This window comes from Odocoileus virginianus, chromosome 2, assembly GCF_023699985.2.
Source record: "Odocoileus virginianus isolate 20LAN1187 ecotype Illinois chromosome 2, Ovbor_1.2, whole genome shotgun sequence".
NCBI classification, from domain to species: Eukaryota; Metazoa; Chordata; class Mammalia; order Artiodactyla; family Cervidae; genus Odocoileus; species Odocoileus virginianus.
In genome coordinates this window covers 26542356-26567823 of record NC_069675.1, presented here as the reverse complement: position 1 = coordinate 26567823, position 25468 = coordinate 26542356, and the positions used below count along the sequence as shown (strand labels likewise).

The window sequence follows — 25468 nt, the reverse complement described above, 5'->3', positions numbered from 1 at the left end:
TGCCCTGGGTATATGTAGCCAAGTATTTAGCCAGTTTTATAGTTGTTCATGGTGGGAAAAGTACTCTGGTACCAATTACTCTGTTACAGCTAAAAGTAGAAGTCTTGTTTGTTTTTCTCAAAAATGTCTTTGACCAGATACGAAGGTGCACATATTTAGGCCAAGACTCCTTAAGGCCAACACATAGAAAGTACTGGAGTTTTGTGCTGAATGGAGATTTCAGAGATTATGCAGTGTCTTGGAAACAGAAATTCTGGTTGTCCAGAAGTGGGGAGACCTCACTGAACAAGTGTGGGGACTCCTTCGAGACCCAGAAGATCCAAGCTCTAGCCCTAGAGTCAGAGTGGAAGGTTGATTTGTTTAAAAATTAGTTTCCATTTGTCTTCTGCAGAACAGAGAAGACAGTCATTGTCCTAGCAATCTTTCTGTCAAGTTAACTCGAATAAATCGATTTAAATTGAGCGGTATAAGTCAATGCAAATTGGGTGCCTGAACACCGAGTTAGCAGTAAAGGAGTCTCCAGCATACTCTTCATGGGCTTTCTCAGAGCGGGGAGACTTACCAAGACAATGTCTTTCTAGGCTCTCCATTACAACCACTGGCTGTACTTTGATCTGTTTCCAGATCTTTTAGAAAAGTACCTCCAGTGCTGAAATGCCTTTTGCCATCTTGATCCCAGAGCCCCATCGGCACAGTGAATTGTGCATTGTACCTGTGGTTTATTCATTTAAAAAAACAAAGATGTTCTGCTAGTGTCAGTATCTGTTTTCAAAAGAATCTGCTTATGAAGAAATATTTTTAAAGTCTTTTTCAAGACTTTTCAAGAGTATTTGTTTGTTACATGTAAATATGTATGATCCAGTAAAGAACACATAGGTTTTTAAAAAGATATTATCCATGGCTGATTCATATCAATGTATAACAAAAGCTACTGTAATGATGTAAAGTAATTAGCCTCCAACTAATAAAAATGAAAAAAAAAAAAAAGATACTATGAGAAAAATACGGAACTTTGTTCAGTATTCCCTCCCCTAAATGTTTCTGATTTTTACTTTTAGTAAAACAGTGTTACATACAGTATTTCTATGGTGCTGAACATTGTCTTAGTCTTTAAAGGAAGTATATAAAGACCTCTTGTATACTAGATTTGAAGAATTGGAGGAGGAACTACTGTTAAATACAAGTTTTCTGTTTTCTCAAATGTTTTCCATTCTTCTGTCAGTTCTGTCTTTTATGGGTCATTCAACCCACACATTTCTGGATGACTTTTAAACTGTCACATGTCAATCAAAGAAAAGTAGATGTAAGATGAGGAAATGAACTTGCCTTATTAGAAATTGGCTAGACTTTTCCTGTAAAGTTTTTTACATTTTTAGTTTCTAAGTGCATTTTGCATTTTGACAATAATGAGAAACAGGAAGGGACATGAGTGAATGATAATTGCTAAAGAAAATACTCAACAATGTTGCATCAGAAAACTGCTTGGGAATAAACTTAAAGTTTATAGGGAATATGCAAAGTGAAACTTTGTTGCTGTAGTCCACAGACGGTGTGCCGTCTGGGAGGATTTTTTGAAATAATTGTGAGATAATTTTAGTGCTTAGGACCAAATTTAAAAAAAAAAAAAAAAGAGAGCAGTTTAGATCAGCAATTCCTTAGAAGTTTGTGGTAGAGCAATAATAACAATGTGGATTCTGACCTCAAAAGAAGCTGACGAGTATGAATGACTGCTTATGTTCCTTTTTAAAAATCCTGTAAATTTTAGGTAAAAATCTAATGGCCCAAACAATATTTCCTTGAATTTGAAACAGTCTGTTTATAAAATTCAAATAACTTGCCCCAGAATTCAGAATAAGGTAACTTAAAAAAAAAAAAATAAAACAATTCATCTTTCCTGGCATCAAGTCCTTGACGATTAGCACAATCAGTCCTGGGATCCTCTTGCTTCTGATAGACTACCAGTAGAGTGGTGTGTCACAGCCCAGCTTTCAGCAGATGTAAACTGAGCTTCTTGAAGACATGAAATTCATATGGTTTTTACTGTGCTTTGAACACCGAGCACAGCTAACACAGTGTCTGGTACGTAATAGTTGCCTAGAAAATGTTTTTAGAATGACAGATATCAATGCCTTTGCTTTATTGCTTTAATGTCAAAGACACTATTATGAGGACAATGTGGAACTCTGTTCAGTATTCCCTCCCCTAATCATATGTGATTTTTACTTTTAGAAAATACTATTAACTCTTTAGTACTTTTGTAAGCAAATAGTTGGGGAAGAATGTAGGCAAAATCCAGGATTATAGATGACAGCAAAAAGTTTTATTACATGAGTCTAACTGCTAGAGGGATTTAAAAAGTATTTCAACCCAGTATGTTGTTGTCTTGGACATACCCCCCCCTCCCCCTTTTTTTAAGGGCATTAGCTTTAAAAAAAATTTTTTTAAAGGGCTCTTTTTAAAAAATAGCTGTTCTGCCTTATGCCTTGTAATGACTTCATAATAATTCGTGTTGTGGTTATTTCATCATTTACCTTCTGGGTGAACTTTTAAGTTGTACACACACATACGTACATACCTTTGAACAATAGTCTTGCTATTTCCTTAAAATAAATTCTTATTTCATGCATCTTATAAAGATGCATGAAATCATGCACAAACTTCTTACAATTGTTGTGAGGATTAAGTTAGATAATATTATAAAAGCCTTGGAACAGTGCCTGACAGTAAAATCTCAAGGACTTTGGTAGTATGGTTATTGTTGGTTTAGTCTTGGCACTACACTTCAAGCCCCTAAATAAAATGACTGCTTCAACTAGAAAAACATCAGAGATCCCAACTCCAAGTGGCTTGGACAATAAGGAAATTTATTATTCTTTTATTAAACAATAAGGAAATGTCATTGCTAGAAGGTCATTGTGTGTGTTGGGACGGGGTCAGAGTGGGCAGGGAATCCAGAACTGGTTGGTACAGGATTTCAGGAAGATCCAGAGTCTTTGCATGTGTGTTACCTGCCATACTCGGAGTCAGCTTGATCCTCAAGCTGGTCCTGGTGACATAAGATAATGCTCAATCCCAACTGCAGGAGGCATACTTGAATGAAAAGAAGAAAAGACATGGGTCTATATTTGAGAGTGATGTCTCTTTCTGGAAGCCTCAGAAGATATACCCTCACATTTTATTTCCTGTGACTGGATAAGTGGAATGAGACTGGTGACATTGGCTTAACCTATTATTTTTCATACCTTTTGATCATGATACACAGTAGGAAATATATTTTATACCATGATCAAGATACTCATCACACATACATGTGTTTGCATATATGTATATGTCACTCTATACAGTAAAACATAATTCAAAATAATAGCTCCTCAATATAATACTTATCCTTACTACTTAAGATAAAATCAAACACTTTTTTTTAATTTATGTTTAAATACAAGGGTTTTTAACCCTCAAATAAAAACATTCGGGAAGATTTCATGGGTAGTATAAGTTGTTCATTGATTTGTTCCAGTCCAGAAAACATGAAGACAGTGAACCTATATGGTATACTCTTGAGTCCATTCTTTTAAATTTTGATTGAGTCAAGATAAATACTTTATCACAGAAAGAAGTAATTGGAAGCGGAAAATAATCTTGGGCTTCCCTGGTGGCTCAGATGGTAGAGTCTGCCTGCAGTGCAGGAGACCTGAGTTCAGTCCCTGGGTTGGGAAGATCCCTTGGAGAGGAAAATGGCAACCCACTGCAGAACTCTTGCCTGGGAAATCCTATGGGCAGAGGAGCCTGGTAGGCTGCAGTCCACGGGATCACAAAGAGTCGGACACGACTGAATGAACATGTCCATTGATACAGGCAAGAATCACCAGTGAATTCTGTACTCAAAGAGATGGGATACACAAGTGCATGAATACCAGGAGTTGGCGACCCCTGGAACCATCTTGGAAGCTGTCTAGCACAGAGTATAAAATTATAAGACAACTCAAATGCAGTGTGTGGCCCTGGATTCAATTCTGGATTGGGAAGAAAATGCTGTTAAGTAGAATTGGGACATTTGATGAAATTTGAGTTTGGCCTGTGCATTAGATAGTATTGTTGTTTAGTCACTAAAGTTGTGTCCGACTCTTTGTGACCCCGTAGAGTGTGGCCTGCCAGGCTCCTCTGTCCATGGGATTTTCCAGGCAAGAATACTGTACTGGGTTGCCATTTTCTTCTCCAGGGGATCTTCACGACCCAGGGATGGAACCCGAGTCTCTTGCATTGTAGGTGGATTCTTTACTGCTGAGCCACCAGGGAAGCCCATTAGATACTATTACATTGCTGATAACTTACCTGATTTTATTTACCATATTAATACCGCAATATATAACACAGTGTCCTTATTATTTGGAAATGCACGCTGAAGTATTTGTTTGAAAGAAGGCTATGAGGAGATCCTTTATACTCCTCTTGCAGGGTTTTTTGTTTGTTTGTTTTCTAAATTTGAAGTTATTTCACAATTAAGTTTTAAAAAGGCAACAGAAATTGTTTTTCAACTGAAAAAAAAATGTATTTCTTGAGTTTACATCCACTGAGTGCATGATTGTACCTCATGATGTTAGATCCTTTTAATGTATTGTAGGATTCAGTTTCCTAATGTCTTGTTGAGGACTTTTGCACCTATATTCATAAGGAATATCAGTCTATAGCTTTCTTATTTGGTGGTATCTTTGATATCAGGGTAATGCTAACCTTACAGAATGAGTTAAGACATGTTCCCTCCTCATATTTTTTTCTGAAAGAGCTTAAAAAGGATTACTGTTAATTCTTTAAATATTTGGTAAAATTCATTAATGAAGATGTCCAGTCCTGTATTTTTCTTTTTGGGGAGATTTCTGATAGATCTGTTCATTTTTCTTATTTCTTCTTCAGTCAGTTTTGGCAGTTTTTTTGTTTCTAAGAGTTTTTGTTTTTTATTCCTTCCAGTTTATCTAGTTTAATTTATATTGAACACTAATAAATTTTTACATTGTATGCAAATATCTCATTTCAGCTTTATGTGAGAAATTGTATTTAAACTATACAAAATAAATCCCCCATACAACTGCCTTGTCGCATATCTGACCTAACATGCATTTATCATGGTGATATTTTCAGCATTCTGGTTGCTTCACATCCTATCAATGCTTGGTATTTTTCATCTTTTTCATTTTAGCTATTCTGATAAGGATGTTCTTATTTGGCTTTTAATTTTGAAGATGTTTAAGAACATTATTACCACAAATATAAGTCTGTCATTTTTATTGTTTTCCATATTTGTAAAATCACTTTAAAAATTAAGTTTTTTTTTTTCATATGTAAAATATGGTTCAAATAAAGTCAAAGATTGCTGATTGGAGTCAACGTTTTCTCTCAATTTTGTTGCTATTACCACTACCAAATCTGGTGATTGGGCTTGCTTCATTATTGTTGTTGTTGTTTTTCTAAAGTTTAAAAATTTCAGTTTAAAGATAACTTCTACTGACTCAGTTTGAGTATACAGATTTCTCAGGAGGCAGGTGAGGTGGTCTGGTATTCCCATCTCGTGAAGAATTTTCCACAGTTTGTTGTGATCCACATAGTCAAAGGATTTGGCATAGTCAATAAAGCAAAAGTAGATGTTTTTCTGGACCTCTCTTGCTTTTTCGTTGATCCACCGGATGTTGGCAATTTGATATCTGGTTCCTTTACCTTTTCTAAATTCAGCTTGAACATCTGGAAGTTCTTGGTTCACATACTGTTGAAGCCTGGCTTGGAGAATTTTGAGCATCACTTTGCTAGCATGTGAAATGAGTGCAGTTGTGCGGTAGTTTGAACATTTTTTGGCATTGCCTTTCTTTGGGATTGGAATGAAAACTGACCTTTTCCAGTCCTGTGGCCACTGCTGAGTTTTCCAAATTTGCTGGTATGTTGAGTGCAGCACTTTCACAGCATCATCTTTTAGGATTTGAAATAGCTCAACTGGAATTCTATCTCCTCCACTAGCTTTGTTTGTAGTGATGCTTCCTAAGGCCCACTTGACTTCACACTCCAGGGTGTCTGGCTCTGGGGGAGTGATCACACTATTGTGGTTATCTGGGTCATAAAGATCTTTTTTGTATGGTTTTTCTATGTATTGTCACCACCTCTTCTTAATATTTTCTGCTTCTGTTAGGTCCATACCATTTCTGTCCTTTATTGTACCTATCTTTGCATGAAATGTTCCCTTGGTATCTCTAATTTTCTTGAAGAGATCTCTAGTCTTTCCCATTCTGTTGTTTTCCTCTATTTCTTCACATTGATCACTGAGGAAGGCTTTCTTATCTCTCTTTGCTATTCTTTGCAACTCTGCATTCAGATGGGTTTATCTTTCCTTTTCTCCTTTACCTTTCTCTTCTCTTTTCTCAGCTATTTGTAAGGCCTGGTCAGACAACCATTTTGCCTTTTTGCATTTCTTTTTCTTGGGGATGGTCTTGATCCCTGTCTCCTGTATAATGTTACAAACCTCCATCCATAGTTCTTTGGGCACTCTGTCTATCAGGTCCAATCCCTTTAATCTATTTGTCACTTCCACTGTATAATCATAAGGGATTTGATTTAGGTCATACCTGAATGGTCTAGTGGTTTTCCCCACTTTCTTCAATTTGAGTCTCAATTTTACCATAAGGAGTTCATGATCTGAGCCACAGTCAGCTCCTGATCTTGTTTTTGCTGACTGTGTAGAGCTTCTGCATCTTCAGCTGCAAAGAACACAATCAATCTGATTTCAGCATTGACCATCTGGTGATGTCCATGTGTAGAGTCTTCTCTTATCTTGTTGGAAGAGGGTGTTTCTTTGCCCTGCTTCATTTTGTGCTCCAAGGCCAAGCTTGCCTATTACTCTAGGTATCTCTTGACTTCCTTCTTTTGCATTCCAGTCCCCTATGATGAAAAGGACATTTTTTTTTTTTTTTAAAAAGACTTATAAGCAATAGTCTCTACAATTTCATGAAATAATGAGAGTTCGGTTTACTGTCAAACTTCCTTAATATTCATGTTCTCCTTCCTGTTCACTCTTCTCTTAAGAACAAAGGGTCACAACACACATGCAAGTGAAGATAAGACTTCAAGGCAGTGTGCAAATGATAGTAACCAGCATGGCTCAGTGTGCTCCCAGAACCAGCAGCAGCATTAGTGCGGAGCTTGTTGGAATGTAAATTCTCAGGCCCCACCCCAGACCTACTGAATCAGACTGTTGGTGTGGGGCCCAGCAACCTGTGTTTTAACGAACTCAAGAGGTAATTTTTATGGCAAGCTAAGGGAAAAATACTGGTGCTGTTGTACTCAAGTCAAGTGTATAAGTAGAGAGTATGAAACACGGATTCCTAAAGTTTAGGTCAGTTACATCAGCAAACAGTGTTTAAGAGAAATGAACAAATTGACTTTGCTGTGTCTTAGCCTGCTACCTGTAATACAGGCAAAGTAATGGAGAGGTCCAAGAATTCCATGTTCTTTACTTTTTTTTTTTTTTTGCTTTTGATTCATGTTTGATCTTTGTCTTTTCAGCATGATGTATCTCAGACTCTGCTCAAGGCAACACTGGACAGTGTTGTAGAAGAATGTGTCAGTTTTGTGGGAGTGGATATTAACATCTGTTCAGAAGTTTTGTTAAGGTGAGACAGGAAGTCTGTGGCTGAAGATTACAGAATCTTGAGTTTCTTTACTGACTGTCCAAACTCAGTTAGAACAAGGGGACACATGTGTGAAGTTGCCAAGTATAGAAAATTGATCAGTTCATACATTGCTTTAAGTAATCGGTCAGGGAGGAAGACATCATTTAAGAAAATAATCATAACAATTCATATATATTATTTTTAATACTAAAAATCTAAAGAGCATGTGGTAACTGTTGAGTCACTGCTGCTGCTGCTAAGTCTCTGCGACCCCATAGACGGCAGCCCACCAGGCTCCCCCGTCCCTGGGATTCTCCAGGCAAGAACACTGGAGTGGGTTGCCATTTCCTTCTCCAGTGCATGAAAGTGAAAAGTGGAAGTGAAGTCCCTCAGTCATGTACAACTCTTAGCGACCCCATGGACGGCAGCCCACCAGGCCTCTCCATCCATGGGATTTTCCAGGCAGGAGTACTGGAGTGGGGTGCCGTTGCCTTCTCCATTGAGTCACTAATAGAGTTTAAATAAGGTTAACATGGAAAAGAGCCATTTCCCATCACATAATAGGTAAATATTTTTCGCTAGTTCAGTCTCTTGCTTACATCTGTCAAAGCTGGCTGTCACCAGAAGATAAATTCTGAGGGAACAGGGTATATGGTTACCATATTTTTACCTTGACTCCTCAAGTTACATATCGAAATCTTCATCTTATTAATACTATTATCATGTCTTATGTGCTTTTTCCCCCCCTGGAGTTGCAGACGAACTGTTCTTTTGTTCCTAATCTTGCATTTATTATACAAGTCTGGAAATTCTGGACCTCTGGAAAAAAATCTCGATCCTTCTGCTTTGGAATTAGAATAGCAGAAAAGAATCCCTTGCATTTTAAGGTGCTGCCTCCCTGGTGGCTCAGTGGTAAAGAATCCACCTGCCTAGCAGGAGGGGTGAGTTCAGTCCCTGTATCAGGAGGATCCCCTGGAGAAGGAAATAGCAACCTACTCTAGAATTCTTGCCTGAGAAATGTCATGGACAGAGGAGCCTGGCAGGCTATAGTCCATGAGGTCGCAAAGAGTCAGACACAACTTAGCAACTACACAACAGCAACTTTCTACCATAGTAATAACCGTTCCATAATTCCATATATGGAATTCTATAATAGAATTCAGGTTCTCTAATTAACATCAAGTCAACTACCTAATGACAGAGTTTTTTTTATCATGGATAAGTACCTTTCCACCATTTAAGTCTTTACTGATGAGAACACACTGACAAAAAAATAAGATAGTACAGTGCAGCTGTAGCTATGGTAACTTCTGCTCCTGACTCACTTTGTAAGCTAACTAGGAATAGGCAGAATTATTACTTGATTTAGAAATACAAGTAATGTAACTAGTATAGAAATACTGTAGGAAAAGTAGTTTTCTTATACCTCTGTTAACCAGTTTACCAGCATCTTTATGACAGCTACTGGTTTTGTCACTGTTTTGCTTTCTGCTTTCCTTCTATCCTCTTGGAAAACTGTTTGCCCTTTGTGTTTTTTACATAACCCACCTTTGATAACTGAACTTAGAGACATATGACAAGATATAATTGCAACTGCTTTTATGTTTCTTTACATGCCATCTTTTCTTTCAGTTCTTTTAGAACAATTACATTGGTCACGTTACTCATTTTGTTTATTTTTTTAGGCATATCGCTGGACTCAATGCCAATCGAGCCAAAAATATTATTGAATGGCGTGAGAAAAATGGGCCATTCATCAACCGAGAACAGCTGAAGAAAGTGAAAGGGCTGGGTCCAAAATCTTTCCAACAATGTGCTGGTTTCATCAGAGTCAACCAGGATTATATTCGAACATTTTGCAGGTCATCATTAAAGTGTACACTGTCGTTTCTAATATAAACCTCCTCTTGTACCGTTACCCATCCTTCTTACTGGCATAAATCCTAGTTGTTCATTTCTTCATCTAGCTGTTCATTTCATCATTCCTTCATTCAATATGTGTAGACTGTCTTAATCTTTACTAGGCACTGGGAATACAGCAGTGAACAAATGAACAAATTCCCTGACCTCATGGAGTTAAATTTTAATAAATGAAACAGACAATAAATAAACTAGTAAAACAGTTTCAGATAAGTATTATAAAAATTAAAACAAAGCAATATGACACTATCTTAGGGAGCAATAAACTGCTTTATATGAGTTATTCACTGAAAAGTTATTTGAGCCAAGTTTTGAATGAAATGAAGGAGCCAATCACATAGGGATCAGGAGGAAGTCATTCAAGCAGAACAAACAATATGTGTGCAGCAGCCTAAGGCAAGACCAACTTTGGTATATTTAGGAAAAGAAGCTAAGGCCAATGTGATTGGAGCACGACAAGTGGAAGGACTGGTGCAAGATGAGGCTGCAAAGAAGACTTTGCGATGACCACTTCATATTGACAGCTGTTCCCCTAAGCATAGTTGAGGGACTTCCTGGTGGTCCAGTGGTTAAGACAATGTGCTTATACTACAAGAGCCACAAGTTCGATTCCTGGTCACTGACGTTCCACATGGGGATATGGCCAAAAAAAAAAAAGGGGGGGGCAGCATAATTGAGTTTCCCCGCTTCTTTCTCAATGAAAACTGGCCAAGGCATTAATTATCAGATGTGTAAATTAAGAGCCAAATTCATGCTTTCTGATCCTGGTAGCATAAAAAGCAAAGAAATTGGGTAAACGTCTTAGCATTTTTAATCATAAAAGACTAGCTTTTATGCCTTTGCTCTTTGGAACTACTTGATTCATTCATTGTGTATTTTTTTCTTCTGACACAAAAGTTATAATCATTTTTTTTTTTTTTTTTCTGGAAAAGACCAAGGGAAAAACAGCCCCTCTGAAAAGCAGAATATATTATAAAGCCATAGTAATTAAAAGAGTTTGGTTTTGATGTAGAAATAGGTAGAACAGAATAGAGTCTAAAATACACTAAAACACAGAATTTAGTTTATGATAAAGGTGACATTTCATATAGTGGGGAAAATCAATTAATTAACCAGTAAAACACTTGGTTAGTAATTTCAAATAGTATAAAAAAGAATAAAGTGAAAAGTTTATCTGAGGCTATTGGTATTTCTCCCAGCAATCTTGATTTCAGCTTGTGCTTCTTCCAGCCCAGCGTTTCTCATGATGTATTCTGCATATAAGTTAAATAAGCAGGGTGACAGTATACAGGCTTGACATACTCCTTTTCCTATTTGGAACCAGTCTGTTGTCCCATGTCCAGTTCTAACTGTTGCTTCCTGACCTGCATGCAGATTTCTCAAGAGACAGGTCAGGTGGTCTGGTATTCCCATCTCTTGAAGAATTTTCCACAGTTTGTTGTGATCCACACAGTCAAAGGCTTTGGCAAAGTCAGTAAAGCAGAAATAGATGTTTTTCTGGAACTCTCTTGCTTTTTTGATGATCCAGCATATGTTGGCATTTTTGACTCTGGTTCCTCTGCCTTTTCTGAATCCAGCTTGAACATCTGGAAGTTCATGGTTCATGTATTGCTAAAGCCTGGCTTGGAGAATTTTGAGCATTACTTTGCTAGCGTGTGAGATGCATGCAATTGTGTGGTAGTTTTAGCATTCTTTGTCATTGCCTTTCTTTGGGATTGGAATGAAAACTGACCTTTTCCAGTCCTGTGGCCACTGCTGAGTTTTCCAAATTTGCTGGCATATTGAGTGGAGCACTTTAAAGGCATCATCTTTTAGGATTTGAAATAGCTCGACTGGAATTCCAACAATAGACTGGTTCCAAATAGAAGGAGTACGTCAAGGCTGTATATTATCACCCTACTTATTTAACTTATATGCAGAGCGCATCATGAGAAATGCTGGACTGGATGAAGCACAAGCTGGAATCAAGATTGCCGGGAGAAAGATCAATAACCTCAGATATGCAGATGACACCACCCTTATGGCAGAAAGCGAAGAAGAACCAAAGAGCCTCTTGAAGAAAGTGAAAGAGGAGAATGAAAAAGTTGGCTTAAAGCTCAACATTCAGAAAACTAAGATCATGGCATCCCGATCCCATCACTTCATGGCAAATAGATGGGGAAACTGTAAACAGTGGCTGACTTTATTTTGGGGGGGCTCCAAGATCACTGCAGATGGTGATTGCAGCCATGAAATTAAAAGATGCTTACTCCTTGGAAGGAAAGTTATGACCAACCTAGACAGCATATTAAAAAGCTAAGACATTACTTTGCTAACAAAGGTACGTCTAGTCAAGGTTATGGTTTTTCCAGTAGTCATGTGTGAATGTGAGAGTTGGACTGTAAAGAAAGCTGAGCACCGAAGAATCAATGCTTTTGAACTGTGGTGTTGGAGAAGACTCTTGAGAGTCCCTTGGACTGCAAGGTGATCCAACCAGCCCATCCTAAAGGAGATCAGTCCTGGGTGTTCATTGGAAGGACTGATGTTGAAGCTGAAACTCCAATACTTTGGCCACCTGATGTGAAGAGCTGACTCATTTGAAAAGACCCTGATGCTGGGAAAGATTAAGGGAAGGAGGGGAAGGGGACAGCAGAGGATGAGATGACCGGATAGCATCACCGACTCAATGGACATGGGTTTGGATAGACTCCGGGACTTGGTGATGGACAGGGAGGCCTGCCTGGCATGCTGCAGTTCATGGGGTCGCAAAGAGTCCGAGACGACTGAGCAACTGAACTGAACTGAACTGGAATTCCGTCACCTCCACTAGCTTTGTTCATAGTGATGCTCTCTAAGACCCACGTAACTTCATTTTCCAGGGTGTCTGGCTCTAGGTGAGTAATCACACCATCGTGATTATCTGTCGTGAAGATCTTTTTTGTACAGTTCTTCTGTGTATTCTTGCCACCTCTTCATAGTATCTTCTCTTCTGTTAGGTCCATACCATTTCTGTCCTGTATGAGTCCATCTTTGCACCCGTGGTGTCTCTAATTTTCTTGAAGAGATCTCTGGTCTTTCCCACTCTTATTACTTTCCTCTATTTCTTTTCACTGATCACTGAGGAAGGCTTTCTTATCTCTCCTCGTTATTTTTTGGAAGCCCCAGTAAGACAGTACATGCTGAGAGAGGTCATCGGAGGGCAGACAGAGTGAAACCACAGTCACAGAGAACTAGCCAATCTGATCATATGGACCACAGCCTTGTCTAACTCAGTGAAACTAAGCCATGCCATGTAGGGCCAATCAAGATGGATGGGGTCATGGTGGAGAGGTCTGACAAAATGTGATCCACTGGAGAAGTGAATGGCCAAACCACTTCTTGCCTTGAGAACCCCATGAACAGTATGAAAAGGCAAAAAGATAGGACAGTGAAAGATGAACTCCCCAGGTCAGTAGGTACCCAATATGCTACTGGAGATCAGTGGAGAAATAACTCCAGAAAGAATGAAGGGACAGAGCCAAAGCAAAAACAACACCCAGCTGTGGATGTGACTGGTTATAGAAGCAAGGTCCAATGCTGTAAAGAGCAATATTGCATAGGAACCTGGAATGTTAGGTCCATGAATCAAGGCAGATTGCATGTGGTCGAACAGGAGATGGCAAGAGTGAACATTGACATTTTAGGAATCAGCAAACTAAAATGGACTGGAATGGGTGAATTTAACTCAGATGACCATTATATCTACTATTGTCGGCAGGAATCCCTTAGAAGAAATGGGGTAGCCATCATAGTCAACAGAAGAGTCCAAAATGCAGTACTTGGATGCAGTCTCAAAAAATGGCAGAATGATCTCTGTTCGTTTCTAAGGCAAACCATTCAATATCACAGTAATCCAAGTCTATGCCCCAACCAGTAATGCTGAAGAAGCTGAAGTTGAACAGTTTTATGAAGACCTACAAGACCTTTTAGAACTAACATCCAAAAAAGATGTCCTTTTCATTACAGGGGACTGGAATGCAAAAATAGGAAGTTAAGAAACACCTGGAGTAACAGGCAGATTTGGCCTTGGAGTACGGAATGAAGCAGGGCAAAGGCTAATAGAGCTTTGCCAAGAGAATGCACTGGTCATAGCAAACACCCTCTTCCAACAACACAAGAGAAGATTCTTACACATGAACATCACCAGATGGCCAACTCTGAAATCAGATTGTCTTCCTTACTCATCTTTATCTCCTCTTAGTGATTCTAGCTTTTGTATCTTACTCCTATTCATCTGGTTATTATCTTTAAATTTGATTTGGATTGGTCTCTGGAGTTAATAGGTGTCTCTGTCCTCCACCTAGAGAAAACTAGAACCAAAGGTCTCTTCCCAACCTTCCTCCCTTCAATGCTGTGTCCTATGATGAGATAATCTGGGATTTTAGTTTCAGCCTGTTCTTTTTATATATTTTTTTACAATATTCATGAGCAGTTATTTAACCTAGTGATTTTTATGGTTCCTGTGCTCATCACTGTTTCTTATAGCCCACATTATCATTTTTCTTGAATTCATTGTTTTTTGCTGGAGTTTATACTTAAGTTCTTTTCAGAGAGAGTATATTATATGGATTGTACTTCAGTCCTTACACATCTGAAAGTGATTTTAACTTGACTGCTAGTTTGCCTAGGTATATAATTCTAGATCCAAAATCATTTTGTCTTAGACTCTTAAAATATTGTTCCACTGTGTTCCGGCATCTGTATTTGTCAGTGAGAAAACTGATGCCAGTTTGATTCTAGTTCCTTTCAAAGTAATGTTTTATTTTTATCTCTTAATTTTAAAAATTCTAAAGTTTTCCTGTCATAAGTCAAATGTGAGTCTTTTTCTAGTCATTCTTTTCCCATTCATTCTGTTTTATACTCAGTAGATTCCTTTGGGGAGCTTGTGTTTTTTTTTTCTCGCTTTGAGAAATCACCTTTTCCTTCTCCTTCTCCTCATTTAATTTATTTTCCTCTGCTTTTCTCTGTTCTCTCCTAGAATGCCAATTACACAGGCAGAATCAATTAAGAATGTTTGGGGCTTTAAGTAAAAGAAAGCCATATTAATAGGTTTAAACAAATAAGTGGTAATTTCTGTGAAGTGCATGGTCAAAATCTGGTGGCTGTTTGTGTATATTTGTTTGACAGAGAAATAAGCTCGTTTTTAATGAAAGGTTCTAACCTTCTGCCCTCTTCTAACCCTCCCACATCCCCCCATACTGTTTATTTTTTTATGACAGAAAGATAGTATTATTTTATTTTTTAATAAAAAGATAATTGCTTTACAGAATTTTGTTTTCTGTTTTGAATGGTTACAGTAGTCAGCAAACTGAATCTGCAGGCGAAACTCAGGGAGTTGCTGTAACAGCTTCAGCAGGTGTTGAGGTCACAAATGAGAAGCAAGGCAAGAAAAGGAGCAAAACTGCAGTGAGTGTTGTACTGAAGCCAAATCCTTTGGACCAAACTTGTATTCACCCGGAATCGTATGACATAGCGATGAGGTAAGTCTGGGCCCCGTGAGAGTTCTCTGTGCTCACAATGAGTCCCCTACTGCAAATGGCCTTTGTTATGGCATAATGGAGACTTAAAAATATGACCATGTTTAACATGACAGCATTTTTCAGAAGTTCCGCATTGCTGAGTTGTGTGGCACATTATTTTATTTCAGTGAGGAATGAAACCATTATTCCTGGAGCAGTGTCAAGCTAATAAACCCTGGTCCTAATGGTGAAGTGTGTGTAATGGAAATTGCATGGCACTCTCCTCTGTTTGTTTTGGAAATTAACAAGACACAAATGACTAGCACCTGGCTTAAAGCTTGTGCTTATCTGAAGATAAAGGCCTTTAGTAAACAGCCAGTTGTCAGATTTCATAAGAAATATTGCCCTGCTTAGTTATTATAGAGTCTAAGAAATGATGTACTTTTAATGAGAATACACTAATTAACACAGGGAAAGGTTTGAGTACAAGGGAAAGTTTAAAATTAGACATTAAAAGAAAAAACTTTAATACCACATTTGATTAGTTCATGGTTTTTAATTACTTAAAAAATAGTGACTTGCTACATAACTACATAAGGCTTCTAGTGAATTAAATGACTGTGAGTTTAAAAATAGTGGACATTTTAATTTTCACTGAATCTAAGATTTTTAACTTGTTTTAAAATAATTTATATTTGATTATTTTAAGAAACGTAATTTAATTTCTTTTAAAATGTTTAAGATTGTAAACATTTTAGAAATTTCTATAAACGTTATAGAAAACTTAGAAAATAGAAAACAAATAAAGAATATTCTATCTAGCAGTGATACCTTTTTTCTCCCAATATTTTATTATAAAAAAATTTAAACAGAGAAATGTTGAAAAAAAAAATTTTACAATGAATCCCAATATACCCTCACCTAGATTTTATCATTAATATTTTGCTATGCCTGTTTTTTCACTTATCCATCTTTTTGTCTATTAGTCCATTTCTTTTTTATATATATTTTAAAGAAAATTGCAGATATCAGCACACTTTCAGCTAATACTTTAGCATGTATATCATTAACTAGAATTCAGTAGTTCTTGATCTTTTTATCTTTTGAGGTAAAATTCACATACATTTAAATTTTAGGTGTATAAGAGCTGAATTTTGGCAAATAAATACCTATGTCTGGTAACCCAAACCTCTATCAAGATGAAAAACGTTACCATCATCCTAAAATGTTCCTTTGTACCCCTTCCCGGATAATCCCTGTTCTAGCCTCTCAGAGCTGACCACATGTTCACATTTTTCAGCCAAAGATTAGTTTGCCTCTTCTTGAACTTCATATGAATGACATCATACAGTTGTACTTTTGTGTGTAAGGCTTCTTTCAACATTTAGAGATTTTTTTAATTCATGTTGTAACATGAATATGTAGCTGGTTCCTTTTTATTGCTAAATAATGTGCCACTGTATGATTATACCATAGTTTATTCTCCTTATTGAAGAAACCTTGCCTATTTCCAGGTTTTTGGCTATTATGAGTAAAGCCACTTTGAACATTCTTGTATAATTTTTGTTGTTGACATGTGTTGTTATCACTTATCTTGGAAAAATACTTAGAGGATTTGCTGGGTCATAAATCAGGTGAGTGTTTAGTTTTTTTTTAGAAACTTCTAGACTGTACTTCTAGACAGTGTAATTAATTGTACCATTTTACACTTCCATCAACAATGCTAACAGTTCTCTTTGCCATCATCAGGTATTAATCTTTTTAATGTTAGCCCTTCTAGTGTATTTGTGTATGTGGTAGTATCTCTGTAGTTTTAATTTGCATTTCTCTGGTGACATTGAGCACTTTTTCTTGTGCTTATTTAGCCATTTGTGTATCTTCTTCTGTGAACCTTCTGTTCATATCATTTAGCCATTTTCTAATTGAGTTGTTTGCTTTTTTTATTATTGAGTCACGAGAATTTTAAAAACATATTCTGTGTATTAGTCCTTTGTCAAATATATGTTCCACAAATATTTTACCCTAGTTTGTGGCTTACCTCTTTATTTTCTTATTAATGTCTTTTGATGTGCAGAAGTTTTAAATTTTGGTGATGTCTAATTTATCCATTTTTTCTTCCATATGAAGTTACTACTTTGTATGTGCTAAGAATCTTTTGCCTACCTCAAGTCATGAATCTATTCTTCAGTGTTTTCTTCTTAAAACTTGATGATTTTAGCTTTTACATTTGATGATATATCTGAAGTTAGTATATTTGAAGTAGGGGTCAAAGTTCACTTTCTTTCTTCATTGTGAACATTTAATTATTCCAGCACTGTTTTAAAAAACAATAACAAACACACAACTTCTCTTTACCCATTGTTTTGTGCCTTTGTTGAAAATCAGAAGGCTGTAAGTGTGAATCTATTTCTAGCTCTCTCTTCTGTTTCATTGATCTTTTTGTCTGTACCACACTATCTTGATTACTATAATTTTATGCTAGATTTTGAAGTCAGATAGTGTTAGACCTCCAACTTTGTTTTTCCAATAGTGCTCTGAATATTCTAGAGGATTTGATTTTCCTATAAATTATAGAATGAACTTGTCAATTTACATTTTTAAAAAGAAACCCAAAACTTGGTAAGATTCCGATTGGGCTTATATTGAGTCCATAGGTAAATTTAGGAACAATTGATGTCTTCATTGAGTCTTTTGATCATGAACTTACTTTATCTTTCCATTTATTTAGAACTTCTCTCATTTCTCTCAACAGTGTTTTTTAAGTTTCTAGTGTAGCGGTCTTGCATATGTTTTATTAAATATATTTCATGCTTTTCAACACTATTGCAAGTAGAATTTTTAAAAAGTTGTTGCTGATTGTTTTCTTCTAATAAGTAAAGACAAAATTGATTTTTAATAGTAACTCTGTGTCCTGTGACCTTGATAAGTTCATTTACTAGTTCTTAGTAGGTATTTATGGATTCTTTAAATCTCCCTATATACACAATTACATTATCAGCAAATAAATAGACTACTTATTTTTTTAATCTTCATGCTTTTTGTTTCTTTTACTTGCCTATTGCAACAGCCAGGATTTTCAGTACTGTATTGAATAGGAGTGGTCAGAATGGGCATCCTTGTCCCATTCTTAATCCTGGCACATGGTTGTCATTTTTTTAATATTAAAAAATTTGTGGTCTCACAGTAACTGTATTTTTAGTGTTTGAGAAGATGCATATATGCACATGGGTTTATAGACTTCTTGCAACAATTGCCATCTGCAAATTAGCATTTTGCTGTATGCAAGTCAGTATCTTTTTTTAATGTACACTTTTGTTTGTTTCCATGATGTAGTTCAAATGTTGTTTATATGTTCTTCAAGTTCCTTTCTAATATAAGCACACATTTTTGGTTTCTGCATCTTGCTTTTTAGAGGGCTAAATAATATTCCATCTAATGACTGGACTGTAGTTTAGAAATAGTAATACTAGTGTGTGTGCGCTCAGTCATGTCCAGCTCTTTGCAACCCTATGGACTGTAGCTCACCAGGCTCTGCTGTCCATGATAATCCCGGCAGAAATACTGGAATGGGTTACCATTTGCTCTCCAGAGTATCTTCCCGACCCATGGAACAAACCTGAGTCTTCTGCAGCTCCTGCATTGGCAGGCAGATTCTTACCACTAAACCACCTGGGAAGCCAATAGTCATACTAGTGGTGGTTCCTTATGATGGATTCCTAGAAGTGGAATTACTCTGCCAAAGGGTTTGAAAGTTTATGTGGCTCTTAATATACATTGCCAAGTAACATACTGATTTATAATGCCACCAGCAATGTTCAAGCCTGAGAAATCTTTAATTTCTCCTGTTAGACAGGACTTCTCTGCCAGTTTTCACATAGGCTAGTTTCTACACGTGGAGCATAAAAGCCCTTACCAGTGACTTCATCCTTCTCTCTGCTTTCTTTGGTAGTAGCCTTGTCTCTCAGAAGTGGAGTACTTGAGGACTCTTTCATGGAAAATTTCTCTACATGAAATTCCACTCTTGACCTTTAAAATCTGGAGGGAAAAATGGTAATTTATCTAAATTTGCTTACTATCCCCATTATCCACTTTGTAACTGTGATAGTGGTTTCTAACTTTCAATTATACTTAGTATAGACATCACTCAACATAGGTAGTTCATATTTTTCATACGGTGTTACAAAAGGGTCTTCCCAGGGAGGAGAAGCCCATTACGGATGTGATTAGGTCATCAGTGGTTTGATTTCACTCCTGTAAAAGTAAGTTCCATTGCAGTAAATTTGATTTTTAGTTATATTAGGAAAGTGGTAGAAACATAAGCTTTAATACCACCCTACCATGATGTCACTCCCAGAAATACACCAAAATGTGAAGCCATTAAGTCTTTTTACTTTTGTATTTATGATATTCTCTCTCACATTCATATTTTAGAAAACTGAGGTCATGGTATTTTGTAACCTAAGTTAGTGATTTAGTGGTTTTTAAAAAGTCTACTTTTTTAAAAACTGTTTTTATTATTTATAGTACTTAAAAGTGTGTAGGGATTTATTTATGTGTAGGGATTCTCTATTAAATATTAAAGTGTTTCATATGGGCTGAGGTTTTTTTCTAGTTTTAATTTTGTATCTGCTTATCATGCAAATATGTTTTTGAAACATGAATGTTTAATTTTTTATGAAGTAACTGTATTATTATTTTTCTTAAGATACCTGATTTCTAAGATGAATTCAGTGCTCCCATATTTTCTTCATGTTCTTTATAGTTTCATTTTTTTACTCTTATGAACTTTATTGTTGATGATTTCATTCATCACTTCGAATGTACAGAGTGCTATGGTAGGGCCTAAAGAATATAAAAATGAGTAGAGCTGATTTATGGTCCCCGGGAGCCTACCAAAACAGGGAGGATGAAACTTATTCACAGATACCCATGACAGAAGTCAATAATTGCTAAGAGCCCTTTTGTTTTTTTATATAAATTTAGACATTTAATTGGAGGCTAATTAACTTTACAATATTATAGTGGTTTTGCCATACATTGCCATGAATCAGCCATGGGTGTACATGTGTCCCCATCCTGAGCCCCCCTCCCACATCCCTCCCCACCCTATCCCTCAAGGTCATCCCAGTGCACCAGCCCCGAGCACCCTGTCCCATGCATCCATCGAACCTGGACTGGTAATCTGTTTCACATATGATAATGTATATGTTTCAGTGCCATTCTCCCAAATCATCCCTCCCTCGCCCTCTCCCACAGAGTCCAAAAGACTGTTCTATACATCTGTGTCTCTCTTGCTGTCTCCATATAGGGTTATCATTACCATCTTTCTAAATTCTATATATATATATATGCATTAGTATACTGTATTGATGTTTTTCTTTCTGGCTTACTTCACTCTGTATAATAGGCTCCAGTTTCATCCACCTCATTAGAACTGATTCAAATGTATTCTTTTTAATGGCTGAGTAATATTCCATTGTGTATATGTACTACAGCTTTCTTATCCATTTGTCTGCTGATGGACATCTAGGTTGTTTCCATGTCCTGGCTATTATAAACAGTGCTGCAATGAACATTGGGGTACACGTGTCTCTTTCAATTCTGGTTTCCTCAGTGTGTATACCCAGCAGTGGGATTGCTGAGTCATATGGCAGTTCTATTTCCAGGTTTTTAAGGAATCTCCACACTGTTCTCCATAGTGGCTATACTAGTTTGCATTCCTACCAACAGTGTAAGAGGGTTCCCTTTTCGCTAAGAGCCCTTTTGAAACACAAATTTGTTCACAGGAGAAAGATTTCATTTCCAGATCGGAATTTCTCATAAGGTTTCATGCAGGAGATGGTATTTGGGCTAGGTGTCTCAGCCAGTAGAAAGAGGAAAAGGGATGTTTAAAAGAGATGGAGATAGGAAAATATAGCTCAGGTCAGATTTGAGGAGTAGTTAATAAAAACAAACCTTCATGGAGTATATCCTCATTACCAGGCACTTTAGAAGCATCAACTTGTTTAAACCCCACAGTAATCGTATGAGGTTAGTACTATTAATATTACCACTTCTTTAAGTATAGAAAGTCCCAGATGGGTGAAGTGAATTGCCTAAGATAATTCAACTGGTGAAACCAAGATTTGAACCAGATCTATGACACTCCAAAACCTGAGCTCACAATTAAAAAGTTAGTTTGGAGCCAGATTTAAATGTAATCATAATGGTCTTTCAGATTAAGGGAATCATACCCTTAAAGACAGTCTGTGTTCAGCACAAAAATGTAGCAAGACTTGCGTTTTGTGTGCTTCTTAAGGGGAAAAAAAAAAGTATTTAAAATATGCTGTCTTTGGGTGTTCTTGTGTATCATCACATGAAATTAGACTCTGTCTTTCCTCTGGGAAAAACATTATTCCTCCAATAAAAGAAACTTTGCCTTTTTTATTTTATTAAGGGTTCTGTAGGAAATGGATTCTTCATGTAAAGTATGCAGAATTTTATGCTGTTATGCTGCAAATACAATGTTTCGTGAGTACTGCACCCAGAATAATTCCTTTTGTTATGTTTTTTTTTTTGAATGAAACATGTGCATTTCAAAATAAGCAGCTTGATAGTGACAGCGTTTGGTCACCTTCATTTTAAGAGAAGAGGCGGGTGAAGAGCAGCAGTAGCATATTCATCCTAGAATTGTACTCACTTCTGCCAGAAAATGTTTTTAAGTAAGTGAGAAAGCGTAATAATGCAAGGTCTTCAATAAATGTCCATTTAAAAACATAGTAAGAAAATCCATATTAGAGACGGTATAAGAACATGGGATTAAAAATCTACTATTGCCATAGATAGATTTTATTTCAATAGTCCTTTGAACCCTTTCTTTTCTCAATTTTTTACTTATTTCAGGATCTGCTCACATTTAGCTAATGTGTCCTACTTCACTGAAAAAATTCAGAGCCACTTTCCTGAGATTATCTCCCTATCTTTACTCATTCTGCCCCAGACTTTCCCAAGCTACCCTTCCATCTCCTGATTCTATTTCTCTTTATAAAATGTTATGACTGTCTCTGATATCTTAATGTCTCCATCATTTATTGCTTTTGTTTTGCCCCACAGACCTATTGCTGTTCTGGTCTCCCATTCTTCACTCCCTAAAAGCTCAAAGAAGCAGCCACTTTTTGTCTTACTTCCTCCTAGAACTTCTGTCTCAATGCTCCTTCTTTTCATTGCCAAACGTCTCAGAAGAATTATCTGCCTCTAATTTTCACTGCTTGTTTTCTCCCAGCCTTTATAGATTGGCTTCTGTCCTTACCACCCTGGAATCACTCTCTCAACAAACAACCTCCTAATTGTCAAAAAGTGCCCTCTTTCTGTCCTTAAACTACTTAACCTATTCTGCTACTTTTGACTCCATTAGCTTACTGATCTTCCATGACTGTTTTCACGGTCCATCCTCTCTGACTTCTCTTCTTCCTCTGGCCCTCTCAATGTAGATATTCTTCAAGTTTTTACCTTATTCACCTTCTCCTTTTATTCTTTATTTTCCTCTGATTGAGTGCATCCACTCATATGACTGTCTTCATCTCTCACCCCTCCACTGCCAATTCCAGTCGTGCATTTCCACATCTCTAGTCTAGCTAGGCTTTTCTTCTAAACTCTAGCTCTTCCTTTCCATTTGGCTGTTAGAGATTTTCTCAGGAATATCTTAGCAACTCAAACTCAATATATCTAAAAGTACAACTTGTATCCTCTTTTTCCCTACATTTATAACTCCCTCTTCTCCCATCAGTCCTCGCACTAGCCCTATACAAAAACAAGACAGACAAATAAACAAAAAGCCTTGGTGTTCCCCTCTTGTTCCATGATGAATGGTTAATGGCACAACTGTCTTTCCATTAATCAGAGCTAGAATTAACAAATTATTCACTTATTCATTAAACATACACCTTCCAAGTGAGTGCCTGCCATATTCCAGGTACTGTTCTGCAATCTTGATTACATTCAAAGATCCCTGCTCCCAAGGACACAGACAGTAGACAATAAGCATAATGAATAAATTGTATGATAAATGTGATAAGAATAGTGGGGGAAAAGGGGAAGAGCAGAGTAATGGGGACCAGGATTACCAGGGTTATGGATAAGAACTTGCAAATTTAAGTGGGGTAGTCAGGGTAGACCAGATTGATAAGGTGACATTTTGAGCAAAGTCTTGATGGAAGAAAAGGATTTAGCTGTGCATGCAGATGTCTGAGGGAAGAGTGTTCCAGGAAGAGGGACCAGACAGCATAAAGGCCCTAATGTGGGAGCTGGCCTGGCAAGGTCAAGTAATAGCATGGAAGCCAGGATGGCCGATGCAGAGTGGGCAAGGGAGAGAAAAATAGGAGATCTGGTCAGAAGGGCATTAGGAGGCTATTATAGGGACTTGGCCTTAATTCTGTGAAGTCAGGAGCCACAGCATTGTTTTATGCTAAAGAGTGGCATGCTCTGATTTATACATTTAAAGGATCCATTGTTTGCGGAATTAAGGGGACATGAGACGTCATGGTTGAAACAGGGAGACCAGTTAGACTAAGTGCAGCAATCCAGGTGAAAGCTGGTGATGATTGAGACTAAGATGATGGAAGAGTTGGTGAGAAGTTGTCAGATTCTAGGTATGTTTTTAAAGCAGAGTCAGTATTATTTGCTGACAGATTGAATGAAGGGTATGAAAGACAGTAATTGTAAATATGAATGACAAAAATAATATGAATACCAGAGACACTGGAAGATGAAGTGGAAACTTGTAATGGAGGGGAATGGGAAGAGAGAAGTTAAAGAACTAAACTTGGATCACCAGGCCTCCCTCTCAGTGATTTCTCCTCATGCCATGGCTTTAGGACACAGATTCACATGGTATTATTTATTTAATAAAAGAATAAAAGATAGAAATAAAGAATGAAAGATGACTATGTAGGAGAAGACTGAGGAAATAGAACTAATTATATTTAAGAGTTGATGATTTTAATAGAGCAAAATGAAGTGTCTAGCTTCCAATTTAAATATTTTTTTCTTCAGTATAAACTGGCTGAGGTCAGTGTAGTTGTGTGAGCAAAACTGTTGCCAGAAGGTCTCAGTCATCCTTTCTGCCATTGTGTTGAGTAGATGCTTCTTTTAGAATCCTTTGTGGATCAAAGGGGTTTTATGAGCTTCCCATGTTGAATCCCATGCCTTCATAGAGTACTGTGTCTAGAGTGCAGGACTTCCTAGATTTTACAGACTAGAAACGTTCTGGTCTCCCATTCTTCACTCGTTAAAAACTAAAAGAAGCAACCACTTTTTATCTTAACTTCCTCCTAGAACATCTGTCTCGATGCTCCTTCTTTTCATTGACCATGAAAGAGGGTTATTTCCCACTTTCTGCCATCATCCAGAAATTGTCACAATGCCTCCATGTGTGAGTGATTTCATCATTTTGGCTATTGTGGGCCATGAATAAAATTGCTGCTGTGAGTAGAATGAAGCCCAAAAGTAGTCTGTGGAGGGGTTTCCACTTCCCCCACGCCTCCTCTGTTTTTGTCCTGCTATTCTGGTTGGTCAGGAGAGCCAAAAGCAAGTATCTGATTTCCCCTTTTTCTTAAATAAGGTGCCAGGAGGCAGTGCTTTGTGCTGAGATTATGCTGATTTGTACACGTCACACTGAGACCTGGCCCTCTCCCAAAGAATCTGCTGCATTAAGAATTTGATTCACTCCAGATAGCTAAGCTTGAAAGTTGTTATGTTCTTGGTTTAACTTGAAAAATCCCAGGAAATTTAATGTCAGGATTGTCACTCAGCACTCATTTTGATAAAGCTTTAGCTAGTAGTTAATTGTTATTTCTGTTTTGGTCATCAGGGAAAATTTTTAAAAGATTAGTTTCTAGCAGGAATATGGCATACGGCACCAAAGTGATAGACTAGCAAAGTCGTGTTTCAAGGGATGATTTACATCAGTATCTGCACTATTATATTAATAATGTGATATTTCTTTTATTACTGCTGATATTCCTATTTCTGACCCTTAAGATCAGTGTGGAGAGGTATGTTTTCAGAGAGTAAACAGCCACCAACTTAAAATTCAGGTCTGGAACAGGAATAATCATTTAACCTCACAAAATATTTTCTTGAGGACAGGAGATCTGTACAAAAGCTAATCAGTGTTTATTCTTTATTTATCGGGGGGTGGGGGGTGGGGAACTTGTGTTGGGTTTTTGAGACCAGAAGTTGATCAGAGGGTACAGACTTCCAGTTATAAGATGAACAAGTTCTGGGGCTATAATGCACAGCGTGGTGATTTATAGTTAATATTCTATTATAAACTTGAAAGTTGCTAAGAGAGTAGATCTTAAGTGTTCCATCCCCAAAAAGGAATGATAATTGTGTGACACGATGAGGGTATTAAGCTAAGGCTGTGATGGTAATCATTTTGCA

General features: G+C 37.1%; 1 protein-coding gene across 1 annotated transcript in view; it reads left to right on the top strand.

Moving 5' to 3' along the window:
* The window catches only part of SRBD1 (S1 RNA binding domain 1), a 237660-nt gene that overhangs the window by 195847 nt on the left and 16345 nt on the right, over nucleotides 1–25468 (top strand). Inside the window, exons 17-19 of the mRNA XM_020903216.2 lie at nucleotides 7543–7649; nucleotides 9335–9511; nucleotides 14885–15067. Coding sequence (XP_020758875.2) covers nucleotides 7543–7649; nucleotides 9335–9511; nucleotides 14885–15067 — 467 coding nt within the window. The remainder of the gene's footprint in view (nucleotides 1–7542; nucleotides 7650–9334; nucleotides 9512–14884; nucleotides 15068–25468) is intronic.